General features: G+C 38.6%; 1 protein-coding gene across 4 annotated transcripts in view; it reads right to left on the bottom strand.

The window, feature by feature from the left end:
* COL4A3BP (collagen type IV alpha 3 binding protein) overlaps nt 1–19393 on the bottom strand; it is a 78505-nt gene that overhangs the window by 28037 nt on the left and 31075 nt on the right. For 2 of the 4 annotated variants that reach the window (XM_017808274.1, XM_017808275.1), the window contains exon 4: nt 164–271. In XM_017808274.1, coding sequence (XP_017663763.1) covers nt 164–271 — 108 coding nt within the window. Of the gene's footprint in view, nt 1–163; nt 272–2880; nt 2979–3001; nt 3412–19393 lie in introns of those variants that run through there. The other 2 variants (XM_017808276.1, XM_017808277.1) reach the window with 2 other exon arrangements.

The following is a 19393-nucleotide window of genomic DNA, read 5'->3' as shown; positions in this document are numbered from 1 at the left end:
ATGAGAGAGCTTCCTCATATCATCTGTTCACCACCATATGATGAAATATTAACAATTAACTAAATATTTTGTATTTTTTCTATAATTACATGAATGAGTCTTCACATGTTACTTCTTTTCCAGGTGTGTATGCACCAATACTAAGAAAACTTTATTCACTAACCTTGAACGAAGAGGTGGATGTCGCAGAGTATCCGCTTGCTCCAGAGACAAGAGACACCATGGAGCCATGGCGTCGCAAACTTGACTCTGATCCATAGCCAGATTCAGTCTGAAAAGCAAACCACACACAAAACTAGTGCTGAGGCTTTTAATGACAAAGAAATCACAAAAGCAAGATTAATGCCATTTCCTCTGAAACCCACTCATTTGGTTTTTGTCATGAAGCAGCAGTGGTTTTAATAACTCAAATTGTGCCTGCATCTAAGATGTTGATGCAGCATCTGCAAAGTTTTTTGTTATCTTAATGATTTCTAAAAAAATTGCTACGTACAACTGATTATGTGCCCCCAAAAGAACAAGGCAACATATATTTAAGGGTTCAAGAAAAGGACCACGTTCCGTTATTTCGGTTTATATAACTCCTAACAAGTAATTTTCACACAGCCTATTCAAAAAGCTATATTAGTCTACTGTAAATTGGGGGATTAACACGGTTCAGTCAAGATAATCAGCCTCAGTCAATCCTTCCAATCACATAAATAGTACCATTTTCTTTTTAAAAGCAACAAAATAGAGGTCATAGAAAATGAAAGAATTACTGCTATCGAGTTTTCTTCCTGTTCCAGGCTTCTCTAGCAAAATTATTTATACTAGATTGAAATTATTTTTTTACTGAAAACAAAAGTCTACATAAAACAAAATGATATACTAAAAGTAAGAGAGGAGTGACTAATTAAATAACGAAAACAAAAACATATCTTGATTAAAATAACATATACAAGATCTAAAAATATAGAGTCTGACAAATTTCCTCAGAAATCAAACAGAATCGGATACCAAGGAACTGGAGGAAAATACATTTCCCTAAATGTTAATGTGAATGACCTGTGCATGGCAAAGCATGAGAAAAATCCTGAAAGAGAATGTAAGCAATAAACATATTTCAGAATAATATATGAAATGCTGTCATTAGATGAGTTTGATCAAGTAGATGGTAACGACATTATGAAAGACTTTTCACAGAAATAAATTCTGCAGCAGGACAGAAATTCAGATGGGGCAGGGAGAAGGGGAGACAAAACAAATGGTATAGCACAAACAAGAAGAAGTGATGAAATTCCAGCTGTTGTACATTTTATGGAAAAGTTTGAAACTGCATAGGCTTTGGGGAGGCAGGAGAGCACTGACAAATTAAGATGCAAATGAACTTCAAAAAAGCAAGGAGAAAGCACAAAAAGTTGTAAGGATTTGGACAAAGTGGGACAAAGTATATATGTCTGAATTAGAAGTAAGAGTTTGGGCTTTGTTTCAAAAGTGTTTTATAAGCATAAACCTTATAAGAACATTTTACAAGAGTCACCCAACACTTTGAAGCATGTCTTTTAAAATATTTTAAATGCAAATATAAAAAAACTTCACTGTTTTTCCAGTAACTTCAGTGTTTATTTAAGCATATACTACAAATATTAAGATGCCCCTGAATATGTTTTTTTTACAGTCAGTTTGACAGTGGAAACTAATTTAATTTTTTCTGTAAGTTGTACACACTAGGAAAGAAGACAAAATTTCATTTCAACAGGATATGGCTTAGAGCACAGATCAATTTTAAAATGTAGCCAAAATATCCATTTCATTGAGGTTAGAGTATTTTAACTACGGACAGCAAACATCTTCTGTTTGCTGTCCTTTCTCCTTTAAGTGAGAAAGACCTACACAAAACCTGGATTTCAGCTTAGGAAGTGAAACTTCCATATTTCTTTATTTGAAGATTTAATCAAAGCCACATTTTACTAGTAATGTTCTAGAACCTCCAAGAATAGATGTAATCTTAGAAGTAGAAAATCTGATGGCTTATATTCCACATTTGAATTAACTCATTTTCTTCCAGTATTAGGCATACAATCAATGCTCAGTTACTTTAGTTCATAAAATAAAAGCTGAAGCTGAAAGAAAAAAACCCTTTTTCCATATCAATATGTAAACTTGTTTTTTTTAAAGTACCTTTTCAGAAGGCTATTTATTTGTCTGTCATTTATGCTTGTGATTATTAATTCCACTAAACAGTTTATCCACGCTTCAGAATTGTACACAAAACAGCATACATGATTATCATCCAGATACAGCTATCAGCTTGCAAACCTTACCAATCAAAAGGTGCTACATAATTAACTATTTTTGCAATCAAGAAGCAAATTGAGCAGGCTTTAACAGCAGACCAAAAAGCAAACATTAATCAAAAGCACGTGCATTTACAGACCATGTTCACAAAACTGTCTCAAGACAATTATGTCTGAATAGCCAAGAGGAAAAAAATAAAGTTACATCAAGAATACTTATTTGTCAAAAGAACCAGAAAATAAGTATTGATTTGTAACTGACGTACAGACAAGCCATCCTGCTCACAGCAGACAGAAGCAAGCAGAATAACACAAACAAAGAAAGCATGAATCATGCAAAGCCCCACCATTCTACTACCGCAACATCTAAACGAGAGCAGGTCACTGCCGCATTTATGTCTTGCAAAGCAGATCATCATTAACTATTCACTGCAGAAATAATCAATTACATTGAGAAGAGGAATGTAGACAGAAGCTTCTTCTTTTTACACAATTTTTAATTTAAGATAAAAACTGGAAAAGCAGGTAGAGTTTATATCATAGAAACCAACAGTCTTTGCCTGAAAACAAAATTATTTGTAGAAGTTGTATCAATTCATACCATCAAGCACTAATGGTAAATTGCCATGCTCAGTAAAAAGATGCAGTTCTTTGAAATTCCATGCATACATCACAGCTTCAAAGCTACACTAAAACTGGCATTTGACAGTATATTGCAACACCTTCAGCTTTCTAAGGCAATGAGTGAAATCCATTAATCCTTTTGTTACGACAGACAAGAGGAAAGAGCCACATGATCCAAAGCTTCATGTGATCCTTTAACTGGAGCAGACGCTAGTATCAGCAACAAGGCAGTGCGTCAGAAAAGCTGCTTTCAGTAAAAAAAGCTAAGTGTTTGCAGAATCATATTGCAGATCTCCATTATTGCTCGCACTGATCCGCCACGTAGAAATTTTCTTGAGTGGAAAATAATACTCTTGAGTAAAGCACAGACTTATAGGAAAGTTCTCCCACTTAAAATCAAATAAAGCAAATTATTTTCAGGTCTTCAAGGAATTATTTTGATTATGTCTCAATTCAGTGCCTGTGAAGCACTTCAATGTACATTTATCCACCAAGGCAGATATATTCAGTTAGCATTATAAATTATTTATTATTTTACATAACACATGCAGCAGGCAGCTCCTCCTCCTAAGGCATTCAGCTCACTCTAGGAGGTGGAAACAGATATTAGGACACTGTAAGTCTAATCTCATTCTCTGCAGTATTTGTGAAAAACACCATTCACACATCCAAGAGATCAAGCCACATCTTAGGAAAAAACAGAATAGAAAAAAGTAATAACACAAAACTAGAGAGCTGAAAGGTACTATGAAAGACTAGGTGGCAAATAAGCAGGCAAGCTCTGTAAAACAACTATGTCCCAAAGGTAATTTTTAGACCGGCAGCAAATGCTTCAGAAAGAAGAGTTAGTGAGTGCCAGGATAAGCCAAGGCAGGGCTACCCAGCAGATGGCTGCACAGTAACACCACCACAGACACTACAGGTAGGGCTGTACAGGATACATTTCTGAGCCCTGAAGTCAAGGATATAATTATCACATGACTGTAGGTCTGATTTTTCAATTGCTCTTAAGCTGCTGACAATGGAAACCTGAGGTTTCAAAAACAAGGTGGTAGTTAGCAGGAAGGTAGAAATAGGAATTTCACAGTCAGAGCTGCTGGATGATGATTCCCCACCCTCAGCCCTCCCAAACACAGTGCAGAAAACTACACAGAAAGGATAAAGTTTCTAATATGACGTCTTCTGCAAGTGCAAAACCAAGGAAAGACTTGTAGATATAACTTTCCTCCAGCAGTGATAAATGTTGCAACTCCGTAGTTAATAAACATACTATGTGCACAGGAGGAAACCCCAGGAATTCTGAGCTGAAAAGTATAATAAGACAACTGAAAAATTAGCCTTAAGATTACTGTAATCGCGATATCAAATCTAAAAGCAGAATGAAGGATAGCCAGGAGGACGCCATGACTGTCCTGCTCCTCAGATTTGGGAACCACTGTGTCAAAGTGATATTTTGCAAAATAAAACTCTTCACTGAGCAAAAGTAACGAAACCCAAGCTGACAATAACTGCAACCCTCAGTATACCTAGTAATAGAGTAAAGCAGCTTGTACTCCTGGGTCACGAGACTATAGCAAGACTAGGAGAGGGCTACATTTTTCCCTCCCATGAGTCTAACCTGTTAGTAGAGGGATAAGATCTGTATTGCTATATAAGAACTAATAAACTGAATTCTGCTATAAGACACTGTCAGAAAAAGCACTGATGTTCCAGCCTCAGCTCCCAATGCACTGAAGTAAGTGTTCTTACTTGCTTTCATGCTTTGAAAGCTAATGGGAATATTCATAGATTTTAAAAAATGAATTCGTTCCATTACATACTGCCTCAACTGCACAACTGTGCTTTTAAAAATAAGAACAGTTCTGATCCCAACTGAAAGCACTTGTCTTTCAGTAGTTAAACAAAATTGCATAATAGTTATATTAAATATTATTACATCATCGCTATGTATGAAATCCAAAAGGGAGTGTTGCCAGGGTCAATGCACAAGTGCTAGCTAAGGAGGCAGCAGGAAAACCCCCTGCAGGAGCCCGAGAACTGTCTCTCCCATGGAGCACCCACTAGGTGGAGAGAAAGCCCACGCCTTGCCGGGACTGAGCACGCAGGGATAACCCAGCAAGTCCCAACAGCGGGATGGAGCAAGGAAGACTAGACCACACACTGTGTTCACAATTGACAGGCATTTTGGCAATATTTTACTTATCCTTCAAAACGGCAGGGAAGGTATGATTGCCTACTACTCTACTCCTTGGTTTGGGTTTATTTTTAATCTATTTAAGACAGTTAAGTACCATATTAATATCACCTCTGTAGAAGAGGAAAACCACATCCACCATTACTGTTAGGTGAAGAAAGTTAGGCTAAAGACCACAATCAGACTTTGAAAGAGAGATTATCATTAAACAGCAAAGTGTTGGGTTTTTTTCACCTTTGTGGAAAGATAATTCTTGCAAGTATGAGCCAGATTTGGCCATGGACTTGAGAAGCCTATGCTTTGCTTAATCAGAATAAACATTTTCATAGAATCATAGAATCATAGAATCGATTGGGTTGGAAAAGACCTCTGAGATCATCGAGTCCAACCCTTGGTCCAAATCCAGTCCATTTACTAGATCATGGCACTCAGTGCCACGTCCAATCAAGAAGCCCCAGGATTCAAAGTAAATATGCAGGTAAGGTTGTTACTTTCTCTAGAAGCAATGGACTACAAAAAGCTTTACATTAACACATAACATATCTGTCAGCAGGTTTATCAATAAGAAGAAAAACTACCTAAGCAAATGCTCCTGCAAACCCCAAAAAAGATCATTAAATCTCTTGTTCACCTAGTGCAGTTAGCATTTATATTGTCACTGCTACACAGGGGAACAAATATTTTTTTCTCTTTCACTCAATCCTTAAATCCTTAAACATTCATTTAGCCATGAGAATAGAAATCTCTATCAAATGCTTGAGTATGTAATAGATAGCAAACACTGTAGGATGAAGAAAATTAGCACTGACATATTCCATAACATATCTGACAAAGGATTTAAGGAAAACTACCTTACACCTGAAGGAAATACATGAAAACACATGCTGCTCTTAAACTGTACTCTCATAACAGTAATTGGGGAAAAAGTGGGAAAAAGTAAGAGTTTACTTTGAACACATTATTTGTTTTGCATCTCACACCGTATTAAATCTTACACAATTTTCTTCACTTTCAAAACCTATTCCCTATTCTTACTTCCTTCTTGCTGTGGCCCTTGTTTTTATCAGCTCTCAACACCAACTTCCTTCAGAAACAAGGGAGGTTCACTGCATCCATTACACAGTTGAACAAAAAAAGTTATACCAAATAAGGGACTCCCCAACACATGCAAGTTTTTCTCATGTTCCTGATACAGCTTCAGATTCCTGAAGTTGCCCAGGGTAAAGATTCATAAAAGCAGTCCCTCTATTGAGTCAAAATCATGTTTGTTTAAAAACAAAACCCAGTCTGGTTTAAAAGCTCTTTATGCAACAGAATTCTGCCATCAGTAGAAGCTTTACACCCACTTCTATAATCATATATCAATTTGACAACACAAAGATTCCATGTGTTAAGTTCAAAGTATCTAGGCAATAATTCTGTCCAAAGGTAATTTTGCTTTTAAGCAAAAGATTAATACACTGGATAGGAGATATCAAAGTTCTGAAGGCATAATTCCATAAGAAAAAATACATCAGTTCTGCATGACAGACAGCAAAGAATGATAGAACCATTGAGGTTGGAAAAGATTTCCAAGACCATCAAGTCCAACCTTTGACCAAACACCAGCATGTCAACTAAACCATAGCACAAAGTGCCATGTCCAGTCGTTTCTTGAACACATTCAGGGATGGTGACTCCACCACTTCCCTGGGCAGCCCGTTCCAACGCCTGACCACCCCTTCAGTGACGAAATTCTTCCTGATGTCCAACCTGCAGAGCCTTCCCACCCTCCAGCAGATCAACACTCCCACCTAACTTGGTGTTGTCTGTGAACTTACTGAGGGTGCCCTCAATTCCCTAATCCAGATTGTCCATAAGGGTATTAAACAGAACTGGTCCCACTACTGAGCCCTGGGGAACACCACTGGTAACCAGACACCAGCTGGGTGTAACTCCATTCACCACCACTCTCTGCATCCAGCCAGTTTTTAACCCTGTGAACAGCCGTCCAAGCTGGTGGGATGTCAGCTTCTCCAGGAGAATGCTGTGGGAGATAGTATCAAAGGCTTTACTGTATGTCCAGGTAGACGACAACATCCACAGCCTTTCACTCATCCACTAAGGGGGTCACCCTGTCCTAGAAGGAGATTAGGTTGGTCAAGCAGGACCTGCCGTTCCTAATTCCATGCTGGCTGGGCTTTATCTGGCTGTCCTGCATGTGCCATGTGATCATACTCAACATACTCTGTTCCACAACCTTCCCTGGCACTAAGGTTAGGCTGACAAGCCTATAGTTCCCCAGTTCCTTCTTCTGACTCTTCTTGTGGATGGGCATCACACTTGCCAACCTCCAGTCATCTGGGACCTTCCTGGTTAACCAGGACTGATGATAAATGATGGAAAGTGGCTTGGTAACATCTTCCACCAGCTCCCTCAGTACCCTTAGGTGAATACCATCCAGCCCCATAGACTTTTGAGTGTCTACGTGGCACAGCAGGTCACTAAGTATCTCCTTCTGTATAAGAGGGAGTCTCTTCTGCTTCCCATCCCTATTTACCAGCTCAGGGGGCTGGTGGGCCTGAGGATATTCAGTCTTTCTGTTAAAGACTGAGGCAAAGAAGGCATTAAATACCTCAGCTTTTTCCTCAGCCTTGGTGACGAAGATTTTCCTTCATGTGTCCAATAAATGATGGAGATTTTCCTTGGCCCTCCTTTTGTTGTTAATGTATTTGTAAAAACACTTTATATTATCTTATACAGCAGTGGCCAGATTTGAGTTCTGGCTAAGATTTCGCCTTTCTAATTTTTTCTCTACATGACCTAACAACGTCCTTGTACTTCTCCTGAGTTGCCTAACCCAACTTATACAGTAAGCAACATTTGCAATATTTTAAGTCAAATGAAGCTGGTGAAGGCTCTGGAACACAAGACCCACAAGGAGTGGCTGAGGGATTTGGGGTTGCCCAGCCCAGAGAAGAGGAGGCTCAGGGGAGACCTCATCATTCTCTACAACTACCTGAAAGGAGGCTGTAGTGACATGGGTGTCAGTCTCTTCTACCAGGTAACAAGTGACAGACAAGAGGAAATGGCCTCAAGTTGCACCAGAGGAGGTGTAGATTAAATACTAGGAAATTTTTTTCCATGGAAAGGGTTGTAAAGCATTAGAAAAGACTGCTTAGGGAAGTGGTGGAGTCACTATACCTCGAAGTGCTCAAAAAATATGTGGATATGGCACCTGAGGACATGGTTTAGTGGTGACCATGGTGGTGGGTGCTAGGTTGACAGCTGACATGATGATATTATAGGTAATTTCCAATTTAGTGATTCTGTGAAACACTTGATACACAACGGCTGTACCAACATCTAAAACAGTTAAATGAAAACATTAATTGTTACAAAGACTAGCACCACATGATTCCATAATTCTCATTTGAGTTCATGGGTTAAGAACAAGTCTAACATGACATAAAACAAAATGCTAAAGGGATAAATTATCTTAATACTTCCAATGTTAAGCCATAAGACCTAGTCCCAGATACAGAAAGGCAAATATACGCATGCAAAGCAGGCCCCACATCAAAAAACTTCAGAAGCAAACTTAGATTATGCTAAGAGCTTTACATGTTTCATGTAAAAGACACATTTGGATATCTAAAGGAACAAAAATTCAGATCATTTCCAAAAGCACACTGAATCACCAACTGGAAACATTAGAGTATGTCCTCCTGGCACAAGATATCACAGTGTACTGTCCTCTAACTGGTCAGGACTAGGAAAATTAAGTTTTCATACGACCTGTATTACTTTCGTATTAGTAGTTTATTATTTACGTACAAGCATTTGAAAAGATACCAGTTCATGTGTTTAAACTTTCAAAGTCAGTATCGTGTGTTACCACTAGAGGGAAATAGCGAAAAGGAAAGAGGCATTGCCAGAGGTTACTCTCGGTCAAAGCCCAACAGTAACCCTTACACTGTTTCTGCTTCAGTCCCTGGGCATAGAAACCTCCTTCCTTGGCAATTAAAACCAGAGCAGTTTTACCTTTAGCCTTTATAATTACATTTCAGACACATTGCTCAGTGAGGATAAAGTTTTCCACACAGTATGCAAGTAGTAACAATGACATTTAGTGCTGAAAGGATGGCAGTGAACCAGAAATTTTCTCTATTGAGATTAATGAAATTATTCTGAAGTCACAGTTCTCAGCCAGTTCAAAACAGTGAACCAACTATGAACATGTTCATTTCCAGTTTAGCTTGTCCACAGACAACACCAAATCAAACACACTGACTAACATTCTGGCTCAGATTCCTTAGAATTTAACAATTGGGCTCAATTTCATTTAGCTTTAAAAAAAAAGAATGTCTAATACTTGACATAGAGAAAATCAGTCACCTCTGTCTCAAGTACTATGTCCAGGTAGAAGACTTCTTTACATTCAAGTGCTTTGCCATTAGTCTGCAGCTGTCAAACATACAGCTCACAATGAAAAGTAGTTTTATATACGAGCCAGATGAACAGCCACAGGATTTCTTCATGTACCAAGAAAGCATTAAGTAGGCTTTCATCAAATTAGTTTTCCCTGTATGTATATGCACTTTGGGAAGCACCAGAACATTTTAGTTAAAGCCTATCAAACCCATAAAAAGTCATGATACAGTAATGATACAGACACATTTCATTTGAAAGAAGTTCTCTACTCATGACACTTAAGTTTATACAGGTTTACTAAGGAGTTTGTAGAACTGTTTTATGAAACACAACTTTCAGAAAGCTCAACTTTGAAAATTAAAATATTAACTCACATTACACACAATATCAAACACATCAGTAAAAATATTAAACAATCTGCCAATATAAAAACAACCTCCACACTATCATTGTTCATTGATGCAGAAAGAAACAGACTGCTTTTATTTACTGAAAGTCAACACCCTCTGTGCAATAGGAAAAACAACTTCAAGCATAGCACGGGTCTCTACAATAAGTTGACCTACCCTACCCTTGAAGGAAAATCTGTAAAATGGTAGAAAAACAGCTCACAAAAGGCTGCTTCTAGTACATTAGAAGAAAGTAAACCAAAGTATCTGCAGAGGGACCTGGATAGGCTGGAGAGTTGGGCTAATTTAACAAGATGAGGTTCAACAAGGCCAAGTGCCAGGTCCTGCACTTTGGCCACAACCCCAAGCAGTACTACAGGCTGGGCACAGAGTGGCTGGAGAGCAGCCAGGCAGAAAGGGACCTGGGAGTTTGGATGGACAGGAAGCTGAACATGAGCCAGCAGTGTGCCCAGGTGGCCAAGAAGGCCAATGGATCCTGGCCTATGTCAGGAAGAGTGTGGCCAACACGTCCAGGGAAGTGGTTCTTCCTCGGTACTCAGCACTGGTGAGGCCACACCTTGAGTACTGTGTCCAGTTCTGAGCCCCTCAGTTCAGGAAGGATATTGAGGTGCTGGAGCAGATCCAGAGAAGAGCAACAAGGCTGGTGAAGGGACTGGAGCACAAGTCCTGTGAGGAGAGGCTGAGGGAGCTGGGGTTGTTCAGCCTGGAGAAGAGGAGGCTCAGGGGAGACCTCATCACTCTCTACAACTCCCTGAAAGGAGGTTGTAGCCAGGTGGGGGTTGGTCTCTTCTCCTAGGCAGCTCTCAGTAAGACAAGAGGGCATGGTCTTAAGCTGTGCCAGGGGAGGTTTAGGTTGGCTATTAGGAAGAAATTCTTTACAGAGAGGGTAATCAGGCACTGGAATGGGCTGCCCAGGGAAGTGGTGGATTCTCTGTCCCTGGAGGTTTTTAAGATGAGACTGGATGTGGCACTTAGTGCCATGGCCTAGTAACCACGACTGTAGTGGATCAAGGGTTGGACTTGATGATCTCGGAGGTCCCTTTCAACCTGTCTGATTCTATGATTCCACGATCTAGTCTGTAAAATGTTCAGGACTTTGAAGACAAGTATTATCACTAGTTTTACACAGAACTGTAACACTGTTGGTCACTATTAGATTGTGCATTGAGCTGTGGGACACTATTTTGTTCTGCTTTCTGGAGGGGTAAAAAGTTCATAACAGGATAAAGGATGCCAGTGCAGTGCTGGTGCCAACACAAAAACCTCCCTACAATAAGCATTAGCTAGAGAATAGTGTAATAAAACAAGCAGTTTAGCAGCCTACTTTTACCCAAGTCTTCTATAGTAACTACATTATCTCATTTCACGACAGCACATCTGTGTTTTGTACAAGCTGTAGAACCCTTTCTGCAAGAACTTGTGCCTTAATTGCACACTGTACTATGAAAAGTCCAGGAAACTGCTGAAACACATTCAATGCCTCTGTCATCAGAATAAACTATTTTGTAGACTTATATATTCTCTATATACTGCTGAAGCTAAATCCCATTGCTGGTTCCCTCACAGCACTGTATCCCTGAAAAATTCATCATGAGAAAAATACATGTGTTAAAAGCCAACAAACTGAAACACTGATGCTATTGCCTGCAGACATTGCAGTGTGTGTATGGGGGTGTGACATGACTTAAGGAGAACAGTCATAATCTTGCTATTATATGCTTTGAACTGCAGCACACTAAAAGCTGACTTCACTCCATTGATAAGTGAGGGGAGGGACACTCCCACCTGATGGTTGGCAAGATGGTGTTGTTCCCTGACCATTCTGTGTGGCAGTAACAAAATGCATATTCTGCTGCCAGATCTTCATATTCTGACAGATCTGCATATTGCCCAGTTCAGGCACAAAAAAGCAGTAGTCATAAAAATTACAGAAAAGTGAAGTTACAGTATCTACATCCAAAAGCACTTGAGACTCAAAGCTGCCTCAAAGGCTAGGACAGTAAAGAAAAACTTTGCAGATTGGGTGTGTAGCACAGGGCTCTAAAAATATAAGATTTTTTCTTTAAGCCTTTTTATATCAAGACACTATAAACCTAAATGGTTGGTAGAAAACCTTTCCAGCCAAGTGTAACACAAATTTTGCTCCTAATTCCAGCCCCAGATCCACATATTTCAGTCTTCCTTTTCACATGACCAAGCCCAAACACATAATGGAGCATGTTTTTACTCCAGGTTTTATGTATTCAGATGGATACTCCAAGAAAGACTACATATGACAGGTACTGTCAGCTGAACACTGACGGTAGTTCTTTTGAAGATGTGTCTAGCTGGCGTGATGGCCTCTTTTCAAGAATCAAAACAAACCAGCCCAGTAAGCCTCTGAAGACTGATAAGATTTGTACAAGTACAAACCTTGAGTACTACTTATTGTTTGATTAGATTATGGGAGATGTTGTCTAAATAGCTATTGATTATCTTTGCACTTTCTCTGTACTTTTCAAAATTGGCAGATTTATCCAACAGATTTCCTCAAACACACCAATATCCCTAAATATGTGAATTATATATTTTCTGTTTAACCTTGCTTAGCATATTTGGGGGCAGGTAGAAACAAGAATGGAAATAAGTAGATGCTGCATTTTTGAACAGTGCAAGAACAAAGAGAAACTTGAAGGAGACAGAGTTTAACCAGATCTTTTATTTAAATCTGAAAGTCTGAGAACCAGCAAATTGAGGCAAAAAAACTTCACTTTGTTAAAAAAGGACCATTTCAAGACAGACGAATTCTTTTGCTGGGAAGTAGAAAATATTGTGACATGAGCAAGGAAGAATTAACAGCTATACAAGAAATGTGGTTTTAACCACAGAATTAGAATGACTAGGATGCAAGATCTCTAGTACCACCTCCTGGTCAGATCATGTCCAATTAGATACTCAGGCCAACACCCCACAAGGATGCATTCTTCAGAGGATTATAATATCTATTTTCAAAGCCAAAGCAATTGTTATGAAACAAAACTGGAACACACAGGCAAAAAAAGATTAGGCTGGTCAAAGTGAAACAATCTGCATTGTTTAAAATTAATCAAGTGTGTTGGGCTGGAATGGACAGAAAGCTTTAGTCCAGCTTTAAAGAGTCTTAACTGTAACTACTTATTAATAAAGCTGCAACTTACAGCTGCTGTTCACACGGGCCCAAGAGTAGCAAAAGGGTGGCAAGACAGACAAAGAATCACTGTTTTCTGTCCTGAAAGGGAAGTTTCAACAGCTTGGAAGTGACAACATTTAGGTTTGATGCAGCAAACATGCTTGTATAGTCAACTGAAACTGCTGATTCACTGGGATTCCCCTAAAGTCTTCTTTCAGGAAATACAGTTTTCAGCAACAAGTGGACTGAGCAAATTTAGTAACATTAAATGACTTGCAATATCATATGTATGAAAGAGTTCCTGCTGATAACAGTGCTAAAATAATGGAATAGGAAGACATACCCAAGCTTAGTTTTCAGCTGTGAAAGAATACATTTAATTTAATTTTAAGAAACTTCTGATATTGCCAGTAAAGGAATAATAACTTGAGTAACCCATCTAATCTTCCCCTGAAAGCACAACTTCTGTACAATATTGACAAGTTTCAGTAGCAGATTCCTACTGTACATCAGGAAAAGTAATTCTTATCAGATGAGCAGCCTCAGCTGTATTTGTTTGTTTAAACAAGCAATTTTACAGTAATACACAAATCCTCACAAGCTATTTCAGATTACTGGGGAGTGGGGGATTGAAAGATGGACACCTCTCTCTATTCCACCCTCCATTCCCCCAATTTTCTGATGCCTATGTTCATATCAATCAATACAGGACATTTAATACTAGCAGTTAAATATTAAAACCCTTCTTCCTTTCCTCTCATTTAAAATAGGTATGCTCAAGAGCAGAATTTTGCTTCCTCTGGAGTAAGTCCATGCATGCAGACAACATTAAAGTAACAGCAAATGTGTATTGACATGCTTGATCTGTATCCAGAGAGAGAAAAAGACCTACAGTGAAAATTATATTAGAAGAATAAGAGGTTCCAATGGCAAGTGGACATTAATTAAAAAAACAGAGGTCATGCTGTGTTTTTGAAAAAATTCTGGAAGCTCCTGAAGTTACTCTCTTTTTCAGGAGGTTCACCGGATGATGCCGATGTTGGTGTGTGTACCTCTCAAAAGAGCCAAAAAGTTACCTCTGATGAATGTAACTATGTCTTACTGGTACTTGAGCACTTCACCCAGGTGGCTGAGCACTCCTCCCCAGGGCCAGAGTATTAACTATGGTCTGTTAATATCATCTCATTGAGTTTCACTGTAATGCAGCCCACTGAAGAAAAAACACTTCTTAAAAGTTGTTTTTTTTTTAAAGTGAAAAAGACCACATTTGGTAGATTGAGGCATATAGAGTATCCAAGACTTTTCTATTAAACTATTAATGCACAGTACTTTAAGGTGATGAGTAATAATTCTGAGTAATCAGCATACAGCATTTTGCAAGTGCCAACTTAATAACTGTTTTACCACTCCCTACTTCTACATGGCAGCTCTCTATTTCCCGTTATTGATATCAGGAGTTTACCCTAATGGGAAGGGGCATTTACTACTGAAGTAAAGCTTAATACAAGTCTCTCTCCATGAGCAATACTGCTTTCAGGGAGACCACGAGAAAACATGCCTCGGAGAGTTCAGCTCCTAGAGCTACTGTGTGTCATTCTGCCACTTACGACCTTGACACTCCCCTTATTTCTATTAAATGAAAGTATACACTATCAAAATGATCTACCACAGTTGTTTTTACAAAGTGAATTAATAACACCTTTGAGGTTACTACTAGAAATCTGCTTGTTTATAGCAACGAGACTGGTTATTTACTGCATAGCCAGATGCAAGTTGATTCTGCTAGTTTAGTTCTGATCATCTCAAGACTCGGCAGTAGTCTTGGGACCAAGTTTACTTTAGCCATGTATATCAGCCTTCATTAAATAGCATTACAAAAATAATAACTGACATACTCTTAGCAGCTTAGTAGTAGTGTCACAAGCCTTTAACATTATTTGATACTGAGTCATCACTTATGAAAGTATTTTCATTCACATGGTCCTGTATCCACACGACAATGCTCTGCTCATTTGCAATTTGAACTGTAATTTTCAGGCATCCTTTAGCTATTTCAGAACACCCTAGTTCACCAGCCTGGCCATGCATGATCAAAAATTTACTTGAACTTTTCTATACATTTGAATCTCAATTAATTTGTATATTTAGCTAATTTAAGGGAAAGATAGGAGTAAACCATACCAACTAAGTTCACTACCTTTTGAGGGCAGGGGTTTGAGAAAAGGGGAGTTCAAGACCTCTACTAAGATTATGAAGACTATCTGTTAACGCTCTGATAGATGGGGAGCATATTTTTTTTTTTTTTTAATTTGGAACATATGGCAGACAATGATCACAGCTCACAAGGATATAAACATGTAAAATTGTCTTCAGTGTACAGCTTCAGATTCAGCTTCAGATAAGCATCTCCCAAAAGAATAACACGCAAACTCAGCTGTCAACTGAGACACTGCTAAATGTCAAGCCTTTCTTCAAACAGATAATCCCCATACTTTACAAAGTACTAGAGGAAGCACAATCACTTAAGAAATGGAACATAAACCAAGAAGCACAATAAATTATTTCTGGAAAGAAACCAAAACCCAAGGTAGCAGAGCTGGAGAGACTGAAGCTGAGACTGAAGAGCAACATAAACTTAACACTTAGGTACACATTAGAACAATGAAGTTCAAAGCTTACTTGGTTCTAGAAAATATTGTACTGTACAACTACAGGACAGGTAACAATCTGCAGACAGTTCTAGAGATGAATCAGATTTAGTGGTTCTCAAACTGAATAAATAAGTTAAAAAACTCATGGTGTTGAAAAAGAGGGTAGTGTACACAATCCACAAAATACTCCTACGTTCTATGCAACATGTGCAGGATCATCCGTAGGAAGACTGAGTTCAGTTTTGGTTCTGTACCTCACAGAAAGACGAGGACTGAGTTTGGAAGAGAGCCGTACAAGGTATCAGAAAGTTGTAAAAGACATCTACATTAATAACAGTTGAGGAACGGGAAACTGTTCTAGCAAAAGACAAGAAATTTTAAGTGTTTCAAAAATTAAGGCAATAATCTCATCTCCAGACTTATTGTAAGATTAGTCGATGAAGGAAAACTCATATTTTTATGAGGATGGCAAGAAATCACTTGAACAGCAGAAACAGGCTAAAATGATTTCACAACCCCTTACAGCTTTACATAGATATTTTAATTTGTCCTCCAGCTGCCTCTCAGGCAAGCTTCACTGCTGCTGCAAGTCAGAGCCTTGCAATGCCACAGTGGGAGTGGGACACTACCTTCTGGGCAAAATGCGTTACCACGGAGACTAACAGTGTGTGCTATACAATCCAAGTGTCAGCATCAAATAGAAAAATTTTAAAATTCGTTGTGTGCTGCAGAGCAGACAAAAGGACAAAGCAATCTAAATCAATTTGATAGGGAACACTGACATCAAGACTACTTAAGAAACTTGTTCCAACACTTCGGACATGAACAAAGGCAAAAGGAGGCCTCATTGTCACACTCCTACAATCCTCACCATGAACTTGATAAGTGAAATCAAGGTTAAACAACATATACCTACTCCCACATCTCCTGTGCTTTCCTTCATCTGCGCTGTTGTTTCCACTTAAGCCAGTCTTATTTGCGAATGGGCACAGAGGGAAGTATGGCCAGAGGAACTGGTATTAGGATGAAATGTAAAAAAATTAAAATTTTAAGGAGCCACAATTTTTTTCCATTTCAGACCTCAGCAACTACTGCTGAGGAACCAAATATGTTAAAAATCACACATTACTGCAACACCTAACTCCAGGAGAGGAAGTAGATGGAGAAATAGCAACAGACACTATTCCTGTTGATCCTTCCTAAATGATGCATCTGAAATTACACTATTGGAAAGTTTTTATATTAAAATGATCAACAAGACTGTTTTTATAATTAACATTCACTCATCAGTATTAGAACTCCTAGCATCATCATCATGGCTTCGCGAACGAAGATTTGGGAAGGCTCTATCCACATTTGCTACAGGCACGCTGGTGGCTTATGAGGCCAATACGTGACAGACATATCCGATTGCAAAAGGCACAGCAGAAAGACTCCTTAGATGGTGTATTCTGCAATACACAGTTCTTTCTGCGTTGCCTTTTCTCCTCGAGAGTGATCCTGCGTGTGTTCTCGAAGGAGACAGCTGCGTTATAGATGGTGTGTCTCCAGGCCTCCCGATTTGAGGCCAGAGTAGACCAGTTATGGTGATCAATATGGCCAAGGCTGAGATGTTGTTTCAAGGAGTCCTTGTATCTTTTCTTTGGGGCTCCTCTCATGCGGCAGCCAGTGGCAAGTTCACCATAGAGCAGGATCTTAGGGAGAGAACTCCTAGCATTTGATAGAAATTAACAGTGTCTAGTTGTCAGCAATATAGTAAGCTGATACAAAAAAATTTTAGATTTACAAAGGTCATAACACCAAAATCAAACTATTTGCTGATGGCAGACATTTACGCTTCTCATTGAGTATCTATTTTAAAAGTTTGTTACATCAGTATGCTGAATCAAAATGTTTCTCTATCATTCCTACTCTGCGTATACTTTCCTATTCATTCTAAATCATCTTACTAATTTCAGTCCAGATAGGCAACTGATTTGGAGTGACTTATTTGCATATCTTTATTGGCATTATCAGTATATTAAATCCATCTTAGGGCAGGATTAGAGAGGTGTAGAAAAGCAGAAAATGGCCCTGTCTTCACAGAGTGTTACAGCTTTACTCACAATTGCTGAATGCCTAGGGACAAGTTAAAAATCTAGTACATATCTGTATCTTCCTTTTCTGTTGATAACCTGAGCTCACTATTTCACAAATTGAAACTCTGATATTGGTTTCTGACCTGATTAACAGATCATAAATTTTTTTGCTCTGGCACCCACTGCCGGTAAAATATTACTATAAGAAAATTACCTTCACTAGCATTTTTTAATTTTTTCTTAGCACAGTTAACTAAAAATAATCTCATAGATCAATATTTACACACAGTATTCAAACAAAAGCTTGGACATTAAGTATTGTTAATGTGAAATTTCCTAAGGCATTAATAGGTTGAAGGAACAGGTAGATGCACTTGGGTCTTGGTCTGAAGGTGACTCATTCCAATTACAGAACAAAACACCAGGAACTGAGAAACTCTGGGTGCTTATAATCAAGTTCAAACTGAAATTTAAGGCTTTCTCTGATTGAAAAAAGTTAATACTGCATAACTTTATACTGGAGTTAATAAGAGAAATAACACATAGATAGAAAGTAAATTTTAATTTTAGAAATACTTCAATATTTATTTTAATATTTTACCTGATGTCCTTCACCCTGTTTATCCAGAAGCTGATTTGTATTACCAACAAGATTTAAGCAGTCTGACATTAACTCAACCTTCCTTCTAACTGGAACAACTACAGAAGTTTGAGGGCAGTCCATTAAGGGTACTCTGTGGGGTATTTTGTTACATTTAAGGTGCTTCTGAAGTGTACAACATTGTGGTGCTCTGCTTTTAGCCATTGTGAGTTTTACTTTTGTATGGTGTTGCATTCACGTTAGACTAGCAAAAGGTCACCTCTACCCCTTGTTCTCTCCTCCAATACCACCTTCTTTTAGAACAGTACAATGACAAGAGAAAACAAACCATGCAGATGACCATAATGGTGGAATTAATTACTCTTAATACTTTATATATATAAGGTAACTTATATATAAAGTTAGCTTTCCTTAGGTTATGTAGAAAAAAAGAATTGCATTTTATGCAGTTAACAAGTATTTTCTGAATATTTCAGGCTGGTGATATTTTTAGATTTTGATGTTTTAGATTTAGATTTTGATTTTTTTTTTTCCCCTCAACAATACTCTAAAATGCCCTTATTAACGGCAATCACAATTATGCTGTTTAAAGTTTGCTCTGCAGTTTTCTACATTAATTTATGAACTAGGATCCGTATTCAGAAAATCATGGCTGGGCTTTGCGAATGAAGATTTGGGAAGGGCTCCATCCACGTTTGTCACAAGCACGCTGGTGGCTAAAAAGGCCAATACGAGACAGACAAGTCCAGTTGCAAAAGGCACAGCAGAAAGACTCCTTAGGTGGTGTATTCTGCAAGGCACAATTCTTTCTGCGTTGCCTTTTCTCCTCAAGAGTGATCCTGCGTGCGTTCTCAAAGGCATCAGCAGCGTTATAGATGGTGTGTCTCCAGACCTCCCGAATGGAGGCCAGAGTAGACCAGTTATGGTGATCAATATGGCCAAGGCTGAGATGTTGTTTCAAGGAGTCCTTGTATCTTTTCTTCGGGGCTCCTCTC

The sequence above is a fragment of the Lepidothrix coronata genome, unplaced genomic scaffold (assembly GCF_001604755.1).
Source record: "Lepidothrix coronata isolate B3197 unplaced genomic scaffold, Lepidothrix_coronata-1.0 Scaffold22, whole genome shotgun sequence".
NCBI lineage: Eukaryota > Metazoa > Chordata > Aves > Passeriformes > Pipridae > Lepidothrix > Lepidothrix coronata.
Note: the sequence above shows the minus strand (reverse complement) of the source record. Positions and strands in the feature narration are given on the sequence as shown.